Raw genomic sequence first — 26,985 nt, 5'->3', positions numbered from 1 at the left:
CCGCCCGCGCCGGCCCCTCTTAAGAGCGCGCGGCGCCCGGGCGAGCGCAGAGGGAGCTGGCGCGGAGCCGGGTCGGGGCTGTGCGGGCGGGCGCCGCGCTCCGCTCCTTCCGCGCCTCCGCGCCTCCGCGCCTCCCCGCCTCCCCGCGGCCGCGAGGGCCGAGACTTCCGTGGGAGGCTCCGGCCCGTGCGCCCCTCCCGAGGGAAGCGGAGGCTGCCCGGCTCCCACGGGAGCGAGCTGCCGCCGGAGAGGCGGGGCCGGGGCCGGGGCCGGGGCCGGGGCCGGGCCGGGGGGAGCCGCCCGCCTGGACCCGCGCCCGGCAGCAGCCGCCCGGCCGGCTCCCGGGGCCCCGCGGACGCCCGGCGGCGCGGCCGGAGCCATGCGGACGGGGCTCGGGGCGGCGCGGGCTGAGCGCCGACGGCCGCTGCACTTGCTGCCCGGAGCCCCGCGCGCGCTGCCCGCCTCCGCGGCCCCTCGTCGCCGCCCGGGCGGGGCGTGAAGGAGGGAGGCGCTCCCCGGCGCGACTCGGGCGCGGGACCCCGAGGCCTCCGGCTCCGGGCGGGCAGCGGCAGGAGCGTCCCCTCGGGGATGCGCGGGGAGGCTCCGGCCGCGGGTGACGCCTCCCGGGGCCGCGGCACGGCCGCTCCGGGGCCGCTCTGACCGCGCGCCCCGCCAGCCCCAGCGCGCCCGCCGCCCCCCAGGCAGCGCCCCCGGCGCCGGGCCGCCCGGCCGAGGGAGGGATGGCTTAGGCCTCGGGCGTCCTCCGCTCCGGACCGGCGGCAGGGGCCGGAGGCGGCCGCGGAGCCCGCGCCGCGCGGGGAGGCGCCATGTGGGGCGGACGCGGCTCGCCCGCCGCCGCGCCCCGGAGCGCCGCCTCGCTGCTGCGGCTGCTGCTGGCCGCGCTGCTGGCGGCGGGGGCGCGGGCGAGCGGCGAGTACTGCCACGGCTGGCTGGACGCGCAGGGCGTCTGGCGCCTCGGCTTCCAGTGCCCCGAGCGCTTCGACGGCGGCGACGCCACCATCTGCTGCGGCAGCTGCGCGCTGCGCTACTGCTGCTCCAGCGCCGAGGCGCGCCTGGACCAGGGCGGCTGCGACAACGACCGGCAGCAGGGCGCGGGCGAGCCGGGCCGCGCGGACAAGGACGGCCCGGACGGCGCGGCAGGTAGGGCGGGCGGCAGGTAGGGGGGCGGCAGGTAGGGGGGGCGGCGGGGGGCGGGGGGGCGCGGCAGGTAGGGGGGGCGCGGCAGGTAGGGGGGGGCGCGGCAGGTAGGGGGGCGGGGGGCGGCAGGTAGGGGGGCGCGGCGGGTAGGGCGGGCGGCGGGGCGCGGCAGGTAGGGGGGGCGGCGGGGGGCGCGGCAGGTAGGGGGGGGCGGCGGGGCGCGGCAGGTAGGGGGGGCGCGGCAGGTAGGGGGGGCGCGGCGGGGGGCGGGGGGGCGCGGCAGGTAGGGGGGCGGGGGGCGGCAGGTAGGGAGGGCGCGGCGGGTAGGGCGGGCGGCGGGGGGCGGCAGGTAGGGGGGGCGCGGCAGGTAGGGCGGGCGGCGGGGCGCGGCGGGTAGGGCGGGGGCGGGCGGCGGGGGGCGCGGCGGGGGCCCGAGCGGGAACGGCACGGGGCGCCGGGCTCCAAGGAAAGGGCCCGGCCCAGCTGTTAACTCGTGCTTAGCGGCACACCGAGCCTCAGTTTCCCCATCCGTCACCCATAGACTGGCTGGGCTGGGACTTTGCGAAGAAAACTACGCACCCACGTAAGGCAGCGTGGGGTGCAGACGGCCGCGCAGGCCTCCTGGCCGGGACCTCGGTTTCCCCTGCCACACCTCCTGCCTCCGTGGGTCTAACCCCTAGTAAGGGTGAGCGTCGTGGTGGTACCTGGGGAAATGGCGAGGTTGCCTCGTCCATGGCAGGCAGCTCTCAGGACCTTCCCGTGGGATGCTGCGCTGTGCCAGACCCCGGGGCATTCCCATCCCCTGGAACACTTGGCTGCAGGGCCCAGGGCCTCTCTGGTTTCTGGGCGGTTCTCCTGACCGCTCAGACTTAGTAGGTGTGACATTAGAGCCATGCCCAAGCTTGCTCTTTGTGGTTTTAGTTGTTTTTTTTCTTTTTCTTTTTAAAATTCTGTATTTTTTTCAAGTTGCCAAAGCCAGAGCTGGAAACCTAAACAAATCCACGAACGAATTTGATAGATTGCACTTCCGTCATTCTTCAGAAACCTCACAGACTGTCTCCCTTGAGGGTCTGCACTAGTGTGTGCTTGAGGACCCAAGGGAGGATTTAGCATCGGGCTAGAGGTAGAGGTCAAATGGCAGCCGCGTCATGGATGGATGTCTCCTTCTGCAGCTGGTTATGCTAAGGAGAGGACTTCTTATCAGTGCGCTGAGCCAGGGTTTAAGCTGCCTGAGCTTTGGCACTGCGTGGCCCCGTGTTTACAGAACTGTCTCCTGGGCCTGGTAAAAGGCCACTCTTCAGTGCTGGTCCCTTTGCAGCCAGGCTTTTTATGAGCAAGTTACTCCTATTGTCCCCCGGCCTTGACTCTGAAGAGTACAGAACCGAGAGTAGTGGGATCCCTGGGTGGGGCAGCGGTTTGGCGCCTGCCTTTGGCTCAGGGCGCGATCCTGGAACCCGGAATCGAATCCCACGTCGGGCTCCCGGTGCATGGAGCCTCCTTCTCCCTCTGCCTGTGTCTCTGCCTCTCTCTCTCTCTCTCTCTCTGTGACTATCATAAATAAATAAAAATTAAAAAAAAAAAAGGACATTTGAAAAAAAAAAAAAAAAAAGAACCGAGAGTAGTAATTCCAGAACAGGTGCCATCTTAAAGCTCGAGCTCGTTGTTGCAGGGTGTGTGGTGGTGGGATAGAACCTTTGAGAAATGAGCCAAAGACAGAACTGCTCCCTTGGTGTGTCTGCTAAGTTGGGCTCATCAGCAGTCTCTAAAGAGTTGGGGTTGACTTTGGACAAAGCAGGAGGCAGCTGACGTTTCATGAGGCACATTTCATGATGTGCGTGGGTGCCTTCTTCACTCTAGTTTTAAATCTTTTTCCTGAAAATTCTGTTCTTCTCACTTCTCTCCTACAGTCCAGAAGGACAACATGCCTAATCAAGTGGTGCGGAGAGTTTATGGGGAGCACTGCATTCTTCACCTCTGTGCAGTTATTTACTTTCCTCGATAAAAATCCTGGAAGGAGAACTAGTTCTTTCTGCCCCAAACTCATTCTGTGAACTTACACTGCTTTCAGCTAGTTTCTGCTATGTTTGGAGCATTTTTTTTTTTTGACTTTTGTTTACATCCTAATAAAATATTTGGAGAATGAAATATTTGTCACCTGCGTCCCTCCTCACTATTTGTGAGGACAGACTTAAGTTTGAGCAGTTTAGTTATTGTAGGAATCTTAGAAGTCTAGATTGTTCCTGCTAGCCTGTTAGGTCTGAACACCTGCTGTGCTGCGAGCTCTGGAGCAAGTGTTTCTACCTGTTAAAGGGGAGGCACTGTGTAAATGCAGTGTTTATTCCTCAGCAGTGAAGGTTTAGGAAATCGCCAAATGCCAGCCTTTGGTGAAATACCTTTGGTGAAATACCAAGCAAAGTTTTACTTCATTAGGCATTATTCTCCCAGGACTCCGTGTGGCCCTATGTTCTCAAAACCCCACCGTCAGGAATATCAGAGTGCTGATAATTAGAAAGGCCACTGCTCTAGGACACAGTTCAAGGGTTCTTGATGAATTTGACCTCAGAGGTGCAGGAGAAATGGGCCTTTCCCCTAAGTGCTGTCCTGTACACTGTGCTGGCCCTGTGCTTGGCTGGGACTGGGGAGTCCTGGTTCCTGTCCTTATGTATTTTCCGATCAAATAGTCAAGGCAGTGGGCGGGAGCACACCCAAAATACCGGTGCCTGGGTGGCTCATAGGGCTAAGCGCCTGCCTTCGGCTTGGGTTATGATCCCTGGGTCCTGGGATCAAGCCCCGCATCAGGCTCCCTGCTCAGCAAGGAGTCTGCTTCTCCCTCTGCCTCTTCCTCTTCCCTCAAATAAATATAATCTTTTAAAAACCCTGATCCTTTGTAACATAGGGTGGAAGCCTGCAGCAGTGGCCCTGAGGCATTCTGCAGCCTCCTCTCTGTCCCCATCAGCCAGTGTGTCTGGCTTCTGGAAGCCCTAGAGTGCTAGCCCTATGGCTTCCAAAAGCATGTTTTAAATAAAAGTGGAGCTACCAACTAAGGAAAGATGTTATTTTCATCTTTCATATTGTTTTTGCAGAATAAACCTTACTTGTTAAATATAATGCCTACTGCTCTATGGTCTGCAGGCTTTCCTTGTGGCTCTTCACACACAACCCAATGCTGTTAAGTCCAGGTGTCACCAGTCCACCTCGGCCACCCTGGTCCCCCCTGGGTGCCTTCTTGATCACTGGGGGCGGCTCTTCCTGGAATAAAGGTCTCATTGCTCCCAACATTTGTTCTCCTTGGTCCATTGTTTCGTGCTGACCTGTAGCCTGGAATAACTTCCCTCTTGGGAAGTCACTTCCTCCCCTACCATGCTGCGTGTGTGGTAGGCCCAAGGACCAGTCCTCAGAGGCAAGTGAGTGTAGAGGGTGCTTTGTTTTTTTGTTTTTTACCCTTTGACCTCTGCCTTACATTACAGGTTTGGTCAAAATTTAGGTCATGGCTAGAGCTAAATTTTTTATTTATTTTTTAAAGATTTTATTTATTTGTGTGGGAGAGAGAGAGAAAACATGAGCAGGGGGAGTGGGAGAGGGAGAAGCAGGCTCCCTGCTGAACAGGGAGCTCAATGCAGGGCTCGATCCCAGTACCCCAGGATCATGACCTGAGCCGGACGCAGATGCTTAACTGACTGAGCCACCCAGGTGCCCCTAAAAGAACAGCTTAAAAGTGGCAGAAGAGGTTTGTAAAGAATATAATTTTCTGGGGGGAAAAAAAGACTCTTAAACAATGTAATTCATTTCTATGCAGGTCCTACAGCTATTTGTGAGGACAGACTTAAGTTTGAGCAGTTTAGTTATTGTAGGAATCTTAGAAGTCTCAGGACATAAAATTCATATTTTTGCTAAATTGGACATCTGTCTCAGCCGTGTTGGGTAGGCCAGCCTAGCTGCGAATGTTAACCATTTTGCTCTGGGTGGTGCCGAGGGGGCCCTAGCACCTGCCCTGAGTGCCTGCAAAGGACAGGGCGTCCCATGGGCTGCTAAGAAGCACACAGACCGGCCCAGCCAAGGAGGCCCAGCTCTGGTCCTTCAGTGCTGGGTGTGGGTGTTGCTCATTTATGTATCTCTGCTGCCAAGCACCTATTTTTACTGCATTCTTAGAATAAATCATGATGATGTGTTTTTATCCTTTAGTCCCCATCTACGTGCCATTCCTCATTGTTGGGTCCGTCTTTGTCGCCTTCATCATCTTGGGGTCCCTGGTGGCCGCTTGTTGCTGCAGATGTCTCCGGCCTAAGCAGGAGCCCCAGCAGAGCCGCGCCCCCGGAGGGAACCGCCTGATGGAGACCATCCCCATGATCCCCAGTGCCAGCACTTCAAGGGGCTCGTCCTCCCGCCAGTCCAGCACAGCTGCCAGCTCCAGTTCTAGTGCCAACTCGGGGGCCAGGGCGCCCCCAACAAGGTCACAGACCAACTGCTGCTTGCCCGAGGGGACCATGAACAACGTGTATGTCAACATGCCCACAAATTTCTCTGTGCTGAACTGTCAGCAGGCCACCCAGATTGTGCCCCATCAAGGGCAGTACCTACATCCCCCGTACGTGGGGTACACGGTACAGCATGACTCGGTACCTATGACTCCTGTGCCCCCTTTCCTGGACAGCCTGCAGACGGGCTACAGGCAGATCCAGGCGCCCTTCCCTCACACTAACAGCGAACAGAAGATGTACCCGGCTGTGACTGTGTAACCCGGGGCGCGACCAGGCTCCTAATGAGACAGGAGCACGGAGAAGCTATGCACTTGGACCAAAGGATCTAAGTGGAGGTCTGCCCATGTTGCTGGTGCGGACAGCCCCCTTCTCCTCGATGGCTTCATTTGCCCCCAAGTGTATGAAACATTTCTTTCCAAGTTAGCCTTTCTGGATGTTTCCTCCCAGCGCGTGACTGATTTCCGATGGAAAAAAGCATCATCTGGAGATGCCCATGTTGTTGCCAGTGGTTGTGTGACAGATGCTTGGGCCTTATATGCTCTTGAGGTCTGGCTGTCAGAAGAATTTTGTGATGGGATAGACTAAGGGTTCTCACTGTATCCTTATTATTGTCTCTTCTTGTTTTTTACTGTACAAGATCAGAATACTTGTTCCCTCCCTTTTACCTAGGTAAGATTTTTATAAACATCCAAGTTTCAGGGGAAGATGTAAAGAACAAAACTATTATAAAGGGAAATCCAGTAGGAACTCCCTGAGATTAGTCCTCAATCTCAGTGTTTCACAGGCACATCTTCATTTCATTGTAAAAAGATATATATATTTTGTCTATTTTTGTGCTTTTGGGGGGGTCTATTTTGTGCTTTTTTACCTTGTGTAGAGATCTTATTACAAAGTGATTTTCTACATTAAAAAGAGACGGAAAGAAATTGTATAGTTACTTAGCCAATGACATTTCAGAACTCTGGGATTATTTCAATCTTGGAAGTAGCCAGTGGCGTAGTAATACAACCATTCATCTCACTCTTGATCATATCATCTAATTTTCTGGCATTAGAGTGACATCTGAGAAGTAATTAGATGTTTTTTTTTTTTTTTTTTTTTTTATTGAAATCCTAAACAGTCACCTGCTACTTCTCCAAGTTACTTTGAATTTTACCGTGTGGTATGGCTTGTCATTCATTCTATTTGGCTTCAGGATCCCCATGTCTGTATGGTACTGTGTGCAGGTAATTACTGTTATAAATGAAGATCAGCATTTCTGCCTAGATCTGATAAAAACATTCTCTTGTTTTCCTATAAAAATTCAAAGAAATGGTTTACAAAGATACTTCATATAGCTTCTCAGCCATAACCTGAGACTTGGGATGAAATTTAAACCACAAATAGAATTCACTTTGCAAATCATAAGGCTTTTTATAGTCTTGTTATCAAAATGGCTTGTTTTTCCAGGCAGTGAGGACTGTTGAGTCAAGAGAACAGCTTTTCAAAGAGATACTGCCTTTCTTCCCTCTTGAGGTTAGTTTTTGTTTTCCTCTCTTCGTTCTCAACAAGCACTGTATTCATTACTAGTGTTCTGAATTATGAAATTTAAGTGAGTCTCTGTATTGTTTACTTGAAAGAAGTAAATCTAAGTATGTGCAAGCAAATTTCCAACTGCTGGCAAAACCAAGATTTGCAATTAAACAAAAACGTTGTAAGGTATGGTCTTACACACATTTATATCTATCGTTTATTTATCTACCCGTCCATCCGTTCATTATCTACCCTATTCTCTCCTCTCTATCATCCCCCTCTCTCATGACTGAATGATGTAAAACCATTGTTGGCAAGTGGTATCAATGAAGATGCTCAAATTTTTTTAAGCAACAAAGGCAGGGGAAATCATTTTACTTACTAATAAATATTTTATGGTATGAATTCCAAGGGAGTTGGGTTTTTTTCATTTTTGTTTTACTTGGTAACTTTTCAGATGGTTTATTAAAACTAGTAACATAATAAAATGGCTAAAGAATGATAAATACTGCTTTCTAGAACCAAGAGCCTACCTTTAAAAGTAACCAATATCAGCAAAATTTATATGTGTATTCTATTAGTATTATTTCATGTATTCCATGGAAAATGTTGACAACACAAAAGATTCAGTCTTTTGGGATTATTGTAGTATGTGGCTAATGCATGTTCTAAACCTTGTCCTTGATGGAGGATTCTGGGTTATTAAAGTAAAATTCCTAGAAATGTGGAGATGAAAAGGACCTCAGGGATCACTCAGCCTAGAGATTGGCAAACTCTTTTTTTTTCTGGCAGGAGCCAGAAAGTAAATATTTTAGGTTTTGCAGGCCAGATGGTCTCTACCAACTATTTGACTCTGCCATCGTCACACAAGGCAGTCATGGGGATACATAAACATAGGAGTATGGCCGTGTTCCAATTAACACCTTACTGATGGACACTGATGTTTGAATTCCATACAATTTTCATACGTCACAAAATACTTGTTTTTTTCTCAACAATTTCAAAATGTAAAAACCATTCTAAACTCTCGGGCCATAAAAACCAGGCAGGGGTCCAGATTTGGCCATTGGTCTTTGCTCATCAATCCGTAGTCTAGTCCACCCTTAGCTGACGCAGGAGTTGCTCTGTGACATCTTAGACAGGCCTTTCTTAACATAGAGGGACGGGGAGTGCTGGCTTCTCTGAGACTGTTCCTTTCCTACGTGGTATTAAATATGCTGAAAGCAAAAGTGCATTTTAACGAGTTCTTCACCTAGTGAGTGAGGGCTTCCAGGTCTTTCCAAAAGTATAGGTAACATCATTGGAAGCACCCTCAGGCCTTTTCAGTTTTGGTAAAAACACTCAAGAAGTTGAGCTTTCAAAGTAAAAGGTCAAACAGTTGGTTTAAGGATACCTTCCATCCTATCATGAAATCAGAATCTGTAAAGTATAGTTTGCACCCAGGAGAAGTATTTCAATGTCGGGGGACGGGGAGGGGGGGAGGAACAGTTACAAACAGAATAGGTTGTTACTGTACATTTTCTTCTGTATCTAAACCTTTGGATCATGATGGTTCTGGGGATTTCTGTATTCCTCTGTGTGGGTTGAAAGAAGTAATTAGCCAGCTCTTTCTGTCCATTTAAGGGCCTCGGGGAAGCTGCTTATCTCCTATGGTTCCTGCTGTGGCTGAAAAAGTTACAATTTAACAATAATATCAACATCCAAAGTGGCAAAAAGACCATTAAGACAAATGCACGTAGGTCTGGCGTATTTACTCTGCAATACTCCTAGTTTCAGGCTAGAGTTCCACTTCTGATTATGTTCCTAGCTGCTTGGCTAATATTTCCCATATTAAATTTACCACGAGCTCATTTTTCTCAAGACTGCACAGTCTTTATTTATGAATTCTATGATTGATCTTTTCTCCTTGTTTTATACAAATTAGGGTTTAAGTTGCCTTCAGAAGTGCCTTCTGCCTGAAGAAACCGTGACAATCAGAACCAAGTTGGCGAGGAAAGTTAGGGCAGATGTCGGCAAATGGACTGGACACGGGAGAAAAGTTTCAGTGGTGCGAACAGTTAGGACAGGGAAGGGTCTGGCCCCTGCCTGGTAACAGCACTCGCACGTACTCCCTGTCTGCCTCAGAGGCCCTGTTTCCTGCAAATTCACATTCTGTCTCTACCACGCACACCCTCAGTGATTGAGTAAAAGCCATTTAAATGGAAGAGCAGCCTACTTGCCTTTGATTGCTTATACTTTTTCAGTTTTGCTTAAAAGGAATGTCATCTCTTAAATGCTTAAAAGGAATACGTTTGTTTCTGTTGAAGGGACTTCAGAACCCAGACTTCTCACTAATTTAGCCTGGGCTTCTTCCGTCAGAACTGGCGCATTCAAATGTGTACTCTGTATTTTCCTACACCGTCCACTGCAGACCTCTGCTGGAGGTATGTGCTTGGCGAAGCTTGTCAGAATTTGGGGAGAAGGCTTATGACGTGCAGACAGAGAAAGTCCACTAACCCACCTGTCATTAGGATGGACAAGGAGCAGCCCAAGAACTTGCCCGCCCTTCTGGACCTGCTGAGTGACTGCTAAGCCAAGAATTTATGAGCAGTAACAGCGAAGGGAACTTTCTAGGATTCTTAAAACCTGTGATCACTTCCCCATTCTGCTTATTTCCCTTGCCTCTGGAGCAGGAGACAGAGCGTCCGAGCAAGCTGTATAATCTTGAGTGGAGGAAGCTCAAGACAGGGAGGAGGTGGTGGCAGTGGCTTTCACAACCCAGGGAAGTGCTTGGGCTCCCCGGGGGGCCGGCAGTAGGTCTGGACCTGGCCACTGGGGAAGGTGCACCCTTTGTGTTCAACTTTGAGCCCCTTTCATTTTTAAAAGGAGCAGCCTAAATATTGCAAGGAGGAATAAATCATGCATACAAATGAGAACACCATTCCTCATCACTCAACCTTAATCCTCCTTTTCTTTTCCTTCTTAGATGCTAGAGCCTTGAGGACATTTCCACCCTGCTACCCCTCGCCCTTTCTCTCTGTTTTAAGAGCCAGAGATCAGCTATTTTCATTCAGCCTATTCATTCCAAAATACTTATATAGAAAATTTCTTTTGCCTTCTGAAATGTTTTTCTTAATTGAAAACATGAATGTTACTGGGCTTCAAGTGCCTTGGAGGAGTTGAGTCGGTGAGAGATGACAAAGAGTTAGAAATTATTAACTCTTTAACCAAAAATTAGAGATATGCTAGGTAAACATTTTTTTAGTGCGTGATTTGCATTTGCTTTTATTTGCCCTCTGTTCTTCCGGATAGAATCCTTTATCGGTGAGAGATGGAAGAATTAAAAACCCTAGAGAAACAGTTACTCCTGTCCAAGAAGTTCAGTGTTTTTGATTGTTGACTATAACCCCACAGCACCATGACAGCATAACTCTGAGATAACGTTACAGTTTTACGCAGGGAGTTGGCAGTGAGGGTCACTGTGCTGTTCACAGTTTAAATCTTTAGCATGCCTTCAACATTTCTACACCAAATTGAAGGAACTAGACTCAAATCAAGAACAAGAATTTTAAAATTAATGCTTTAAAAAAAAGCTTTTAAATGAGGGATGATAAAAGGGGTAAAAAGTTTATGGTGGCAGCCTTAAGATTGATTTTAAACAGAAACCTGGCATCCCAGTTTCAACTATCTTGAAGTGTAGGTCTTTTCATTTAGAAAAATCATAGGTTACACAAGACATTATTTACTCAGACATAATAGCTGCAGAAGACTGATTGCCATCTGCAACATGTATATAAAATTACCACATGTGTATACATATGTGTACAGAATGATCACAGGAAAATTTGAAACAGAAGTAACTTATTCTATGAGGCTATCTCATTCAACTCTGGTCTCAATTCTTGACTGATTTTTTAAAACCGGAGCTGGTCTGCATCGCTCATCTCTGTCTCATCTGTAACTGGTTCCGTCGCACTTCCTCTGGAGATGAATGGACCCTAGTTAGAACCCATCTCCACCACCGGCCGTGTGCCTTCAACATAGGCTTTCCTGTCTCTGACCCTCTGGAAAAGGGGATCTGCAACACCTACCTCCTCAGGTTGGTGTGGAGACAAAGGACATAGTGTAGCTCGATGCTAGTGGCATCTGATAGGCTTTTATAATACACATATAATTTAATTTCTTTTCAGATACTTTTAACCTGCCCAATACAAAGAAACACATAATTTATATTGACAAAATATGTCACAGATGAATAGATAGATCCTTAGAACTGCATTAGGAGGTTTTCCTTATTTTTCTTTCAATAACCAGTTTTACCTGCGTTAGTATTTCTAGTGTTGCCTAAGAGATTTGCACAGAATTGGTTTCCTGTGACCCTCAAATCAATACCACTTTTTGTGATGCCCGAAATGGCCTGTCTTATTTCTCTGTGCTGTTGCTGTGTAAATTCACAGGATCTCTCTCCTCCCTGTACCTCCACTAGCTCTGGCTGTACCTATGGAGCCTTTCTAGACTGCCGGTTGGCATCCCTCTGAACCAGCTGGGGCTCAGTCAGGAACATTCACTGCATCATTTTCTACACACAGTAAAGCACACAGTCTTCAGCGTACAGCTCAATAAACCATCATCAAGGTCAAGAGGCAGAAAGAATTCTGTTGACAGTTCTCTTCAAAGACAGGCTCTGCCGCAGTCTCTCACCATAGGTGAGCTTAACCTGGTTTTGAACTTCATGCATATGGGATCACACAACACATACTTTTCCATGTCCAGCCTCTTTCGCTCTGTGTTGTGACTGACGTTGGAGGGAGCCGCAGTGCCTTTTCACTGCTGTGTAGTATTCTAGCATAAAAAATGCCATCGATATACCAAATTGTCCTCTCTACTGTTGGACATTTGGGTTACTCCCAGTTTGGGGCTGTTACAAACATTTTTAAACATGTGTTTTGGTGAACACGAGCACTCAGCTCTCTTGGGTGGAACTCCAGGAGAGGAACTGCTGTGTCGGGATATACGGATGTTTGCCTTTAGCAGATGTGGCCATTGTCACACCAGTTATTTGCGACAGAGAATTTGTAAAAAGAGATGGTTAGACAGGTGTTAAGGAACTGAAACAGCAAAAGGGGAAACTGAGGTGATGCAGAGCTAGTGATGACTTGAGGCAGTTACTACCTCTAGGGCCAAAGGAACAAAGGGAAGAAGTGGGGGGTGGGGCAGGCGGGGTCTTAGAATCCAGGTGCTTGAAGGAAAGGCCCTGTCATGCCTTTCATGTCAAAGTCAAAGGGATAAAACACAGTATAGGGAATATAGTGAATAGTATTATAATAACTTTGCATGGTTACAGATGATGACTACACTGACTGTTGAGCAAGTGTAATGTATAGGATTCTTAAATCATTGTGTTGTATATCTGAAACTAATAACATTGTTAATTGTACTAAAAAAAAAAACCCCACCTATGGTATATTGGTGGAATATACATCAGACCAGTGTAATGTGATAGAATAAAGAGCCTAGATACAAAAAAAAAAAAAAGAGGAGAGGGGGCACCTGCTGACTGGGACACAGCGTGGTTGGCTCTGGGAATGCCAAATTTTTTTCTAAGCTGGACACTGGTGCCAACTGCCGCCAAGGTGAAGGCTGTGTCTGTGGACCCGGATAGGTCAGGAGACAGGCAGGACCTTGCCCTTGTGTTGCCTCAGCCTCTAGTGCCCCCTGTTGGCAGAGCCTAGATAGCCAGCGGGGGCTCAGCTGCCCCACCGCAGTCCTACACAGTAGGGTGGGAAGGGTGGGGGTGGAAGTCAGTAACTGGAGTCCTTCAAGCTGACACTAGGCTTTGTGACCCGAATGGGTCTTAGGATTTTCCTCCTCTTTCTGATGTGCATGTTGCAAATATATTAATCTACTTATGACAGCTGTGTATCAAGTCAGTGACTGGGAGAACTCAGTGTGTCTCATTTCAAGGCAAAAATAAAAACTCAATGTTCCATCAGAACTGGCTTTAATAGCATTCCTTGGGCAGCTGCACTGGTCGGGACTTGGCAGGCGTCTTTTTGAGGGCCCCGCTTGAGCACAGTCCTTTGTTTTATTTATAAAGCACGGACTTGGGAGGATGTGGGAGTTGGATCCAAGTTCTTCTTCCATCCCTGACAAGTGTGTGGCAAGCCAGGACGCCTCTTGGAGCTTCAGTTGGTCAAAATGGGACTCAGCATCACGTCTGCTCAGGGGGCAGTCGTGTGGGTTGACATAATATGGCAGTGCTGGCTACCTCAGTTTTCTCCATCGTGGTACTGGTTCTGTAGGCTGCCTTTCGGCAGCTCTGCTTTTATGTAAGTGGGGGTCTTTTGGCTAAATTTTAAACTATCTTTAAAACCTCACCTTGCCGTATTCTTTGTTGATCCTTTGTTGTTCTTCTGTCTTCATGTTATCCAGTAAACCTTAGAGATTGGGCTTTGGGAACTAAGGGAGGTAGAGACCGGGGAGGGCACAGTGCTGCTCTCTGCTCCTTTCACACACACTGGGTGTAATTCCCCTTTGTTCTCTACAGCACTTGTGTCACGCTGCTTGGTGCCACATTGAATTATGTAGGTGTCCCCTGAGATGGCGAGTTTCTCAAGGATGGAGACTAACACTTCAACTGTAAATGACGCCTCTGCACCCAGCACAATACCTGCATCCAGTGCACATGTGGTTAACGCTTGTAGAGGTAGAAAATGTATTTGGACATAGAGATTTTAAGCATTTCAAAAGGAATTTATTGAGACATCCTTAGGCCAAGGCAATGCCATATTTATTGAAAAGTAGCATCCAATATAACTTGACATTATGGACTGGCACACAGATTTTTCTCTGCTCACAAAAATTTTCAAATAGCCATTCAGTTAACAATGCCTGAGACAGAAGAGAACTTTAGTCCTGTTTTAGATCCTTCTCATGGCAACCTCTGTAAGAATACTTGCTGCTCCCATCTAGACTTTTGTGACAGGTTGACTCCCAACATTTGGTCCAACAGAACTATGTGAGGATGGCAAAAGTTTGAAGTCACTACAGCCATCTTAAAACAATTTCTCCTGATAATAAATTGGAGGACTAAGAGTGATCTGTAGTGATGTATTAATCACTCTAAGTTTTCATTTTCTTCTTTTTTTTAATCAGTACAATATTTCTGTATTCATTTTAATTTTAAGAAATTTGTTTTCAAAGATTTTATTTATTTATTCATGAGAGACACAAAGAGAGAGGCAGAGACATGAACAGAGGGAGAAGCAGGCTCCCTGTGAGGAGCCTTGTTGCAGGACTTGATCCTAGGACCCCAGGATCACGACCTGAGCCAAAAGCAGACACTCAACCACTGAGCCACCCAGATGCCCCAAGAAATTTTATATCTAATGAAAGGTGTTTTAGAACAGGACCCCTTTGTTGACTATCTAAGGATCAATATGCATTCAGGAATCCTTTACTGAGAAGTATGAGGAATTCATGTAGTTCAATGACTGCTGTTTTTCACAGTATAGTTATAAGAAAACACTGTGCTCAGCAAACAGTAGTCCAGCCCACATCCAGGCTATGATTAATAGAAAGTGAGTTAGAACTATGTGAGAACCTCATGGCTACAATTCACTTTGGAGCACTGCCCGTGGTGGTGTTCAGTGCACCTAGTGGCCTGGATTTGCCGTAGAGTAGAATGCAGAATGAGGAGGCCCCTTGACATCATCCACAGGGCGCGTGCTTCCCGAAACACGTGCGTACCTCCCCACATGTTGCTGCAATCATTTCCAGGTTAGCAGCCCAGGCCCCTTAAGGAACCAAGAATAGGGCTCTTCCCAGACCCAATGTGCAGGCACCCTGATCAGTCTTCCAGCCTCTAGATGATGTTTGTTGCTTACTAGCCAAATAAAGGTTCGCTGTTTGTCAGCCACCCAGTCGACAGCATTTTTGCTCTAGCAGCCCCAGCTAAGACACCATCTGTCCCTGCATAACATGGTATCGGCTTATATATTCTTTGGGGGGTTTTTTGCTTTTGTTTTTTTAAAGATTTTATTTATTTATTTATTTATTAGTGACACAGAGAGAGGCAGAGACACAGGCAGAGGGAGAAGCAGGCTCCATGCAGGGAGCCCGACGCGGGACTTGATTCTGGGTCCCCAGGATCACGCCCTGGGCTGAAGGCAGCGCTAAACCGCTGAGCCACCGGGGCTGCCCTATTCTTTTGTTTATTGTCTGCCTCTCCCTCTAGAATAGAAGCTGCGTGTGGCCAGGACTTTGGCTCAGCTCTACACCTCAACACATCTTCCATCTGTGTTGGAGGACAGCTTGTGTTCCAAAGGGCAGCGAGAAGGGGTGTCTGATACCCTCCCAGCCCGGGGCCCTGGGGCGGGCAGAGTTCGAGCCCAGCGCAGGAGCGCACACGGGCGGCACCACCCATGCTCTCCCCCATCAGCATCTTAGCAGTGAAGGCCCCGGGTTCTCAAACTTCCGGCTGTCTGGTCAGTGGACTGACAGAGCCCTGCAACTTTTCCCTTCAGCATATGGTGGCAGGGAGTGGCTTTTCTCTTGTCTCCTGACATAGGGACCGTGGTAAGCCTTTCCACCCTTTCCACGGCATTGTCCAACCTGCTTCGCAAAGTTCTCCAGAAGAAATTTTTTCTGTTGTGATCTTGAACATTTGCGTCTGCTTCATTTTCTCCACAGAGCTGGTGTGTATGTGTGATTACACACACATGCTCCTACACCCACACAGTTTCACGGGCCTCCTGCATGTGTTACTGAATCTCCCTCACGCACCAGGGTAGGTGCCTTGGGGGGCACCCTCAGCGCCCAGCCCCTCAGTGCCTGTCAGCAGGCCTGTCACCGCGTTGACAGGAAAGTGGGATCCCATTAAAACATTTGCCCAGGGGTGTCTGGGTGGCTCCGTGGTTGAGCATCTGCCTTCGGCCCAGGGTGTGATCCTGGGGTCCTGGGATCGAGTCCCGCCTCGGGCTCCCTGCTTCTCCCTCTGCCTGTGTCTCTGCCTCTCTCTCTGTGCCTCTCATGAATAAATTTTTTAAAAACCCCACATATTCCCAGCTGAAGTATTCATGAAATTTGCTCAGAGGTGGATTCTTTTATAGCCGAGGAAGGGTCTCCCCCAGCCCCCCTCATCCCACCCCCATCTGACTTTAAATGTATCCGTGGAACGAATCCCAGGCCTTTTCCTGCAGCCGTCTTTGTAAGGAATTGCAGGCAGCTTCTCTTGACACCGGGAAGGGGAAAAAGTGGCATGAACAGCTTTGTCGGTGGCTAAGGGCTGTTCTAGTTCGGCTCGCAGCAGCTACCACAGCCTCCATCCAAGGCCCTTTGGAAAGTGACAGCGACAACCATGGGTCCCCCTGAGCCACGGGCAAGGTGCATTAGGTCAGCAGAGGAGCTTTAAATCAAACGAAACTTAATACAGGCACGGCTGCTATTTTGAAAGTTGGGAGAAAATCAGGAAATTTCTAGGCAATTAGAGTATTTCAAATCAAAACATGTTTTCTCCAAAGGAGAGGAAAGAGTACAGGTAGTATTCAACGTCAACAACTCTAACAGCAATTACACAGAAGCCCCTGAGACGGACCCTGGCAATTCTCGGCTCAGGCCAAGGCTGTGGCTCTGAGTCCCCACGCACCGTTCCTTAAACTTCCATCACCTGCAATCGAAAGCCAAGGACGAGTGCAGTTGCCAGAAGAGGCAAATAGTTGAAGGTGGAACTTTGGGGCCCCCCACCAAGAAACGTAAGTCATTTTATTTATGCGTCTGGCCTGCTTCGGATAAATGAAAGCTTAATGTTTGTGAGCTGGACTATGCATGTCTGGTACTTTTAGCATTGGTGGGTGGAGGGATTTTATTTTATCCTCTTTGGGGAAAAACATAAAGTCCCAGACTTCATCCATAGTTCCAGTTACAGCAGTGGCTGGTCTTCTCAACAATTGCTGGAAAGTTCGCTTGAAAGAGTCATACGTGGAACGGAACATAGGCAGAAGATCAGAGGCTGAGGTGGGTGCCTGTCCTGTGCCCTGTGGCTTTGATAGACATTTTCAATCCCTCACATTCTATGTGTCTCTTACACAAACATGTGGAAAAGAAATAGAATCTGAATGATTTTTCAAAGTAGCTGGAGTCTTTTTCACAGGGAAAGCTGTTCTAAAGAGTATTGCTGTGGGCAGAAATGGAGGGTCTGACAAGTGTCTTCAGCTGCTTAGCAGCCTCTCGAAGATGCAAGTTTATTCTGGTGAGCACAAGTGAGGGATGGCATTTCGAAGAAAAGCAGCGTAGCAGCAAAGGCAGATACTGTAGACATGACCGAGAAGTGGCAAAGATTTGGAATATAATACTTTGCTATTGATTGTATCCAATCATTTTCAGTTTTGCACAATTTATGAAAAATAAGGCTGGGCCTGTGGAGAGCAGAACAAGGTCCTTCCCCGTTCTGCCTCAAGCTGCAGAGCTCTGCCTGGGGAGGGGCCCCGCCTCCCGTCCCTGCCCGTGCCCAGGATGTGGCCACCAAGGTCGTGACTGCCCTAGACTGGCCAAATTCAGCGATAATAAGACCGTCTGGGAGGAATGAGAGTCCGCTCTGGGAATCTGTAGTGGATCTGAAGTGGGCTGTTAAGAGGTTTGTGGGTTGCAGGCTCAGCCCGTGCAGGGAACCATCTCTCACAGGCTTTCATTCTTTTCTGTCCTTCACCCCTAGACTCTGACCTCACTGCAGCGGCTGAAGTGTAGAACTGCCCACACAAAGCCAGGCAAGCAGGTGATACGCCGAGCCCGCCCGAGGTGGTCTGCAGGGCGGAAGGCCCCTGCATCCTCACTTCCCAGGCCAACGTCTGGGCCCCCAGATCCCCCTTTACCCAAGGTTCAGTGTGGCCTCAGCCATGTGATTTGTGTATCCCAGGGAACTTCAAGGCAGTGGATGATTTTCTAAATGTGGCTCAAGGTGTCTACAGGGAATGGGCAGGTGTCTCCTTCTCTTTATTTTTAAAGATTTTATTTATGTGAGAGAGAGAAGGGAGTGCATGAGCAGAGGGGAGAGGCAGAGGTTGAGGGAGAAGCAGACTCCCCACTGAGCTGGAGCCTGATGCAGGACTGGATCCCAGGACCCTGAGATCATGACCTGAGCGGAAGGCACATGCTTAACTGACTGAGCCACCCAGGGAGAACTTCTTTCCTTCTACCCTCTTGGGTTCTGTGACTGGCCTAAGAATTTAAGTGACACAAGACAGACTAGCAGGAGAAAAGCATACAAGTACATTTTTACATGTACATGGGAATCTTCAGCAGGAAGATGAAGACCCCAAGAAGCCATTAGGTCCAGAAGCTTACACACAGTTTTACACAAAGATAAGCTGGGGATGGGACCTGACAGAGGGGCTTGGGCTGGGGCAGTAAACCGTGGGACAGTCCTTGGGAGAGATCCAGGGTAATTTAATGGAAGGTCAGGTTATCTTAGTAGGTTTGTTTGTACAGATCCATTCCAGCGTGGATGCCCCAGTCTTCAGTGATAAGAATGTTCTTCTCTTCCCCGTGCAGGGAGGGTACCTTTCTCGGTGGCAGTGCTGGGACCTGCATTATGTAGAAGGGGGAGGTGAGAGAGCTCTCCCTGCATCTGCTGCTCCTCATTGGCCTCCAGTTCAAAAGAATCAGTATGTTAGAGTGGCACCGTTGGGGGGGGGGGGCGTGTTCTGTGCCCCTTCAGTGACGGTCTTGTAATTTCATGCTTGACGATAGAATTTGAACTTTTCACATCTGCGTCTGCAGGGAAGCTGAGATAAACCAAGGGGAGACCACTCATCAGTGGGAGAAGCCCTTCTCCGTACAGTTCTTTCCATCGTGTGATGAATCCAATTCAGTGTGGCCTCTCGGACTCTGCTCCCATAAAGGGGACTGGGGCTTGCACAGCTCATGCTAATCTACAATTCAGATTCTCCTGTGCTCCTGCCATTGAACTGCGTTTCCTTGGCCATCAGCTCTTGGGGCAGAGAGTATACATGGCCTGTACCTGCTGACAAAACCTCTGTGTTATTGTCCCGAGTCCCTATGGCAGTGATGGCTTATTAGTGCAAGACAAAACTCCAAAATAAATCACGGTCCAATCATTTACTTTAACAAAAGATTTATTTGAAACAGATTTGTGCAGACATATACCAGTCAACAGGATTGATCAAAGCCACAAATCACTACGTTTTTCCAAAACCTCTAAAAATACAAGTAAATGCCCTTCATTTGTATTCACTCCAGGAGGGAACCCAGCTCCGCTATAATGTGCTGCTGTAATTTAACAACCAGAGGACATTAATAGGACGTGAAAATGGTAACACTTCGAGAGAGAGGGAACAAAAAACCCCACACTCCATAGACGCGCTCACTACTCTGCTGGGAGCCAATTAAACGTGCCCCCACAGCCCCGCTTCCCTCTGCATAACCAGATTAAAACCTCCCTGTTGCAAACAATATTTAAGCAATCTGAGCACAGATGTGACAGCAGACAGGAGGGCACATGGCTTTGCTTGCATGGGAAAGACACCACAAAGATGCTGCATTCAAACAGCAATTCAGTGACCTGCAGGAAGGATGAGGCACCGGCTGCAGACCTGGGCTGCAGACCTGGCTGCTCCTGGCAGAGCCCTGTGCGCCCCACCCCTGCAGCTGGCCGGGCTGCAGCTGGTAGCGGGGCCCTTCAGAGGGAGGCTCCTGGGAAGCAGCAGGCACACTTCCGAACTCAGCAGTCACTGGCAACGCGGGAGAAGGACGGCGGAGGAATGCGCGTGTCAGCACACACACTGATTTCATTAATGAAAAACCCGAAAAGCATCTACTTGTGCAGGGATCTTGTGGGAAGCAGAGAAACCCTATGACAGGGCAGATTTTCTTTTTTCCATGTTTTAATTGGTGTTTACTGATCCACCCGCAGGTGCATGGCTGTCCTTACGGATGACTGGGTCCAGTGCCATTGGAAGTGAGTTCACAGCCTCATCTCCAGGCTGTCCCCCTCCTTCTGGCCCCTTCTCTGCCATACGGAAGAGCTTGCCTACAAAAGGCTCTTGATAAGCCCTCTCGACCCCTTGGGTTCCTGGGCAGGGTTATTTGGATAGCGCTATTACCTCAACTTTCTTCTTCCTATTTCTGTCATAAATCAAAGCCACCTGACACTTTGTTCCTGACTTTTAAAAGGAACAGGTCTCCTTTCTTTCTTTAGCCAGGTCAGAAGAAATGCCGATGGGCTAATCTTGTGAGCATGTTTTTCTTGGTCTGGAGCCTGAGAGAAAGAGCAGAGTGGATGTCTCTAAGGCAACTAGGGCAAGAGATTGTCATTGAAACCGAGCCAGCCCGGGTGTAAAAGAATCACTCTTTTGTCTCCCCTCAGTCAGGGGAGCAGAGGTGTTTGTCAGAGTTAACAGCTCTGGATTATGCTTAGGGTGGGGTAACAGGGTGAGCTCGCCCTTCTTTTCTGCCCCCTTTTGTTTCACAGCTTCTCAACCCTGTGTTGGCTCCATATAGCCTTTTCTTCCAGTTGAAGACGGCATGCCGGTTTGCCACACTCAGACCCAACAAGCTAAGAGAGAGCTTTCAACAGACTGCCAGTGGAGGCTTGGCAGTCAATGCAGCTCTTGTAATGTCAAAGGAAATGTGTACTGTGGGACAATGTGGGATGCCGAGAAAAAAATAAACAGAGAGTATGACACATTAAGGTAGAGTATTCCACGTCTATTCCTTTTGGGGATACTTATTAATATATTCTGGAGACCTCAAACTCTCACCTCTACAACCCACTAGAAACCTTTGTCACCATCCTCGTTGCCTCTGAGGATGGGAAAGTGGCCAGGATGAGGCTAAATCATCTCCCCCAAGGCTATACGGAGACCAGCAACTGTCTTGGGCCAATGGAGAACCAGCAACAAAGCCCACTGATGTGTGCTTTCCCTTTGAGGAGGGAGCGCTTTCTTTCACTATCCTCATCACTACTAAAATTGCTAATACAAGATTTGGTATGGAGAAAGCATTCAACGAATGTGATAGGGGATGCCATCCTTTACCTTGACCTGATAAACTCCTTTGTTTGCCAGGTTATTATTTCAGGCTCTACTTAACCACAGTTTCCCTGTTCCCATTTTTTATGGACCCCAGGAGATGAAGTCTACATTTCAAATGCTGAGGCTGAATCACTCCTTGAATTACCTTGGGACAATGACTCTTGGTAGTAAGCCAAAAGCCAGCTGGAATGTGTGCACTTCCTTCACATGTTCAAGACGAAAGACTACCTTACCCTCTAGCAGAGTTTTGCAAACATCCTATTCAACTTATGGTCTAAAACATAAACCTCTAGAAACGGAAACAGGATAGAAAATTCTCTTTAAAAAAATGAGATAAAGGGTCATTGTTATAACAAATGGAGATTACAGACTCTAGCTTTCTTTTAAAAATTCAATTGTTAAGCCTATAATATACATGTCTATATGCATTTTCAGACATTAGTTACTCATACTCATTTTTTTTTTTGCATTTCATTGCTTCTTGACAAGTTATCACTGATTTTCACTGCCAGCTCCTTACAGCAAGACCTGCAGCCTTGTCAAAGAAAAGAAAACGTCAACAGAGTTCCCAGCCATGCTCTGCCAAAACTCAGGTTCATATTTTAGGATATTACTCCACGAATATTAAAGCAACAGCATCTCCCTTCTCCAAAGCACGGGTTTTGTATGCTCTACCGATCCCCTCCCTAGATGATCACACGTGTGCTGGGAGATGGGTGAACATAACACTGGTCAAGAAGTCCTGAACATTCTGCAGAGACAAAAGGTGGACACATCAGCCACACCCCCCAAATTATGATCACGCCCATTCTGGTTAGCAATGAAGTGCTAATCTGGGCAACCAGGCAGAAATGGTTGGTCCATTCTGTTTCCCTACCCTGCCTTTTTAACGTGCTGGAAGTTTTCACGGCCACCCTTGCTGGGGTGCCGGGACGTAGGGGAACTCAGAGAGACGCGCATGCGATGGCTGCTCTCTTCCTTCTGCAGACTCAGCCAGAACGGAGCACACATTCAAGAATCGGCAATCTGTGTATGATACCAGGCCGAGGCTGGGCCTCTGTGGATCCTGCTGTTTTAGCCCAATCCAGAGGCCGGCTCTAGAGTGCTGACCAAGTATGACCTGCCAGCCTGCATGTCACTTACCATGTGGCAGAGTGACAAGTCCCATGTGGCGTTTCCACTGAGCTGACAGCTAGAGTACGCAACTTACTCCAGTCCACCCTGCTCCCTGGGGAGGGGCTTGTGTGACACTCTGACCTCAATTTGAAGACAGGACAAATGACACAGCCCCCGAGTTGGCCACAGCTAACTGTCATACATCGCACAGATTGACAGCTGCTCCTCCTTGAAGCCCAATTTAGTCATTTACCAGATAGCTTAATCATAAAGGAGAATTAATAGAAAGGTATTCCATCTAATGCTTCCTTCTGTGTACATATTTCAGTATTGCAAACACTGTTTAGTCTGGTTCTCAAAAGAATTGGAATATAGACTCCAGTCTCAGAAAATGTGACTGCATTTAACATAAAAAACACATTTAACATAAAAAAAAAACAAAATAAAAAACAAAAAGCCCAAAACAAAACATATACATGCTGTAATCTGAAAATCTAAATCAGAAGGTTTTAAATTTAAGAAAGAGCTAAGTGTCAGACAAAAAATGAGTTTTAGTTCCCCTTTCCAGAAGGCTTAGTCCCAAATGAAACCATTTAGTCGGGATGCCTACCACACAGTTGATTCAAATTTTTGTTTCTCCTCTGTATTTACATCATCTCTCTGGGTATCCAATAAAGACCTAAACCTCTGTGTATTGTAATTCCAGGCACATTTTTTTAGGGGAGGGGGTTGTAATTCCTGCATGACAGTCTCAGCGATTCATTTTGCTGAGTGCTCTAGTATTTAAAAATGGCTTACCACCTCGGGCAGGAAGGAATGGCAATTTTCTAAGCCTCACCTGTTCAATTCATTGTTCTGCTTCCCCGTAAGCCCTCCCTGGATCGTGGTCACTTTATAAGTAAAGGATTAGTTTTCTCAGTCAATGCAAATCATACTTTAAGTTATTACAATGCCAAATAAGATGTGGATGCTCCAAAAATGAAGGATGAGGAAGCAAAGTGCACTATTGTTTTATTTCCCAATTTAGCACAGCCATCCCCAGAAGAACTGTGCCATTTTAAGTAGTAACAGCTGCCCAGAAGTATTTATGTTAAGCCATCCAAAAATCTGGTTTGGCAACCAAAGCGGAGAGGAGAGAATGTGCCTCCAGGCTGGCCATTTATTAAGGGCTCCAGGTGCTCACATTCATGCCTGAGGGCACACTAGTTCTATCCAAATTTAGAAGGTGGGACTCCACAGTTTGGAAAGTCAGTGACGCAGCACTTCTCCTCCTGTCTTAGACTCGGGACACTTTATTTTCAGAGGTACTCGTATCTACCACTGACGATAAGGAAGGACACCTCATCCATATAAAAACGTTTGGAATTCTTTCCAATTAAAACTGCATGTCAATGTCTTGCCTAGCCTCCTGCACGTATGATCACAACTGCCTGGGCTTCATTTCAGTTTCTACCGAGGAGATGTGGCTAAGGCGTCCTGTGTCCTCCTCCCGCGGTCTCCGAGTTCCTTGCCTCTTGCCTTCCCCTTTGATGGTCATCTTCCTCCACCAGCCTCAAGGGCCCCTACGCTCCCACTGGGTTCACTCCTCCTCCTCTCTGACTTTAGAGTCACAGAGGGACAGACGTGTCCCTTCGCTGGGGAGACACACTAAACTAATTCACTGGTTTCTCCACAGTGAAGATCCAAAATGGGCTCTGAATTCCCGAGAAAACAAGTGTGGTCTGACTTAAGCGATGCCCAAGGTCCAGTGGTCTGGAGGTCGGGAAATGCGTACTGAGAGCCCGATCAGAGCAGGAGTGCACCGCCCTGCAGGCTTCCCTGTCCTCGGAAAGAGGCAGGTCAACACTGGAGTCTGGGCGGGATAGCTATGCTTCTTCTCTTTAGTTAGTGGAGGGGAAAGGGCGGTGGCAGAAGCGATTGCTCGCATCCACATGTGAATCTGTGCTAGGACAAGACGGGGAGCACATCTGGGCTGGTTGCCCACCGGCTGCCATGCACGGAGCACAGCGCCCGCCATGCGCACGGTCTGCGATGAGGGAAGCCGGGACAGCCCCGGAGGCACCTGCGTGCTGGGGATGGGGCCACGGGGTTCAAATAAGCGCTCTCACCCCGATGACAGACATGGCTGTGATTTCACCGCAATCAAGAGATTTATGCCAACTTCAGACAAACAAAACAGGAATCAAAGTGAGACATCAAGCTGCCTGCCGTGAGGCTCATGTGCTGCCTGGCGGACTCCATCGGTGAGTCAAGAACGCAGGAGCGAGCGTGCCCCTGCTCCGAGTCCGCAAGACGGGTTTCTCACGCAACATAAAACTCTCTTACCTTTCTCCCAGACCAACTAGTACTGATGTTTAAATATTGGTGAAACGTAACGCTTTTAATTTCACACCTCACAGAGCAGAGCTGAATGCTTCATAATAACATACACAGAAGTTAGGCCAAGCGCTGCCGACGAACTGGAAGGGATCGGAATGGCTTCCCCTGCGGAATCTACTCCAGGTTTGCGAGGGAAGGGGCATCTAACAAACTGGTTGGCTAAGGCCACAGAAATGTGTTTCGTGGTGTTTTGGCTGCTGACACCAGTCTCTTACGACAGAGATGTGTTAACACTGGGTGCAACAAACTGCATCTCTTTCCTGGGACCCATCAGGACAATTCATGTCTCATTTCTTCCTCAATTTCTTTTTGGTGGTGTCATAAGCGCGGACTATCTCTTCCTGAGTAACGGCTCCATGCTCTTCTTGAGAGAAGGCGTACCCATCTGCAGGAGGAGCACACACAGGGCTCGGTTAAGAGGACCATCGAGGGAGCGCGCTGCGTTTAGAAAAAATGTTTTTGTGGGCGACAGGCAGCTGACCTTTGCCATGCACTGGGCTCACCAGCCTCGGGGAGGTGGGGACCGGGACAGACAGACCTGTGGCTCAGAAGGGAAACATGGGCAGAGTGTGGGGTCGGGCAGGACCAGGCCTGACCAGACAGGGCCTGACTGGTTCTGGCTGCTGATGCCCGATGCTGGGGTGGGAGGGATTCAGGGGGCAGCCTCCCTGCAGCTGAGCTCAGCCCAGGGAAGCATAAACAGTGGGTCACTGGTCTGTGTCTGCACTTTCCCAGCACCAATCAAGAGGAGAGGCGACTTGCTCCGCTGCAGAAGTGTCCCAAGCTGCCTGAAGCTACAGGCTGGCTGGGTAATTTATGAAGCCGTAAACATGCGAGGGAACACACACACAACGCTAGTGGTGAAAACTGGCAATGTGCACGTGATGCTTGGAGCATTCCTGCTTTTAAGTTGGACTGATTTGGACTGCTAATAAGAAATTACAGTGGGTTTATTCTTGTGTAAATAAAGAAAAGATCGCAAGATAAAGTCAAGAGGCTACAGGGCCGCAGAAAGACTGGCTCTTACAATCAGTTCCAATAATAATAAGAATAATACTAGCAGCAGCTGCCAACAATTAGTAAAAGCTATGTGTATCAGGCCTGTTCTATGTACTGTATACAAACAGCTCATTCATTCCCCCCAATGGCCCTATGAGACAGCTGATGGTATTCTTCCCATTTCACGGATGGGGAAACTGAGGCACTGGGTCACAGACCTAGTGAGTTGCAGAACTGAGAGCCAAACCCAGGCAGTGCTTCTGTAGGACCAACATTCTTTCTGCATCTCTAGTTCTAAGAGAGGTTTAGCATTCAAAAGCCCAAGGGTCCTTCCCACCAAAGGAGCATTTACAAGACTCTCTCTCTGTTGGCAAATCTTTCTGGGCCAGGGCTAAGAAAACGTCCTACAGCTGGATTAGACGTTCTGACCAAAAGACCACACAGTGAAATGTCTGAAAAGGGTGAATCCCATCCATGTGTATACATGACTTGTCAATGGATGTGTTAGTCCACTGTCACATTCTTTAAAGGAGAACAAGAAGTCAGAAATTGTGCCCACGTATCACCTCCTGGATTGCTAATTATTTTACTCGGACACTTGGCTTACAAAGGAAAGTTTCGGAACTATAAAGACACCTAACAGCAATGTATAACACAGCTGTGGTGGGGCTGGAAGAGGAAGAGGCTCCGACAGAGGATGTGCAGGGTGATTCTGTACTCTGCATATGCTCGTAAACCAGAGTGTCTGACCCTGGGCTGGCTTCCCAGCTCTCCCGGCCACCGCCTGAGAAAACCCCATAGCTCAGGAGGGCCACCCTGGGAGGCGAGGGCTTGTCAGCACAGGTGGCCTGCAAGGCAACTGAAGACACGGGCTAGGTAGCAGGGGTGGGTGGGAGTGTAGGAAGAACTAGGGAAGGATAAGCACAGAAAGGAATCTTCCCCGGAGATCTTCATCTACTGGCTCACCTCCATCTCTACCAGAACCAAATCCACAAACCAAAAGATGGCACCATGTGGCAGCCATGGCACAGCAGCCCCTGGCCAGGGTGAGCCCCATCTGGCAGAGGCCGATATTCTGGGGCTGGAATGTGGGGCACAGGCCTATAGAGGGGGGCCCTGGGGGTGCTGGGTGCAGGGCCCCTGAATGTCCTTTGATGGCTTTCCGACACCACGAGGCTTCAGAGGCTTCGAGGGATCCGAAGAGGAAATGCCTCTTCTCTCCTTTGTTCCTCTGACAGCTTTTAGATTTCCCTGTGCCTGGTCAGGGAAGCCCAGGGAGACGGGGAGACGAGCAGATGTCCTGTGTCCGCCCTCTG

The 26,985-nt window shown here is 49.0% G+C and overlaps 2 protein-coding genes across 2 annotated transcripts in view; one reads left to right on the top strand and one right to left on the bottom strand.

Annotated features, from left to right (window-relative positions):
* Nucleotides 1-689: 689 nt before the first annotated feature.
* Nucleotides 690-7,553, top strand: SHISA2 (shisa family member 2). The gene is made up of 2 exons (XM_041768028.1): nt 690-1,161; nt 5,341-7,553. Exons 1-2 carry the CDS (start codon nt 828-830, stop codon nt 5,892-5,894), a joined length of 888 nt encoding a protein of 295 aa, XP_041623962.1. The 5' UTR covers nt 690-827; the 3' UTR covers nt 5,895-7,553.
* Nucleotides 7,554-19,265: 11,712 nt separating this feature from the next.
* LOC121496476 (phospholipid-transporting ATPase IB-like) overlaps nt 19,266-26,985 on the bottom strand; it is a 593,036-nt gene continuing 585,316 nt past the window's right edge. The window contains exon 37 of the mRNA XM_041764812.1: nt 19,266-25,055. Coding sequence (XP_041620746.1) covers nt 24,958-25,055 — 98 coding nt within the window. The 3' untranslated portion in view covers nt 19,266-24,957. The remainder of the gene's footprint in view (nt 25,056-26,985) is intronic.

This window comes from Vulpes lagopus, chromosome 8 (assembly GCF_018345385.1).
Source record: "Vulpes lagopus strain Blue_001 chromosome 8, ASM1834538v1, whole genome shotgun sequence".
In the NCBI taxonomy this organism is placed as follows: domain Eukaryota; kingdom Metazoa; phylum Chordata; class Mammalia; order Carnivora; family Canidae; genus Vulpes; species Vulpes lagopus.
This window is presented reverse-complemented; position numbering and strand designations above follow the sequence as displayed.

Bases quoted from the DNA above. Each gene is read 5' to 3' on its own strand.
- SHISA2 (XM_041768028.1), top strand. From the start codon at position 828: ATGTGGGGCGGACGCGGCTCGCCCGCCGCCGCGCCCCGGAGCGCCGCC. The intron at 1,162-5,340 runs GTAGGGCGGGCG...TTTATCCTTTAG, and splicing joins CGGCCCGGACGGCGCGGCAG to TCCCCATCTACGTGCCATTC.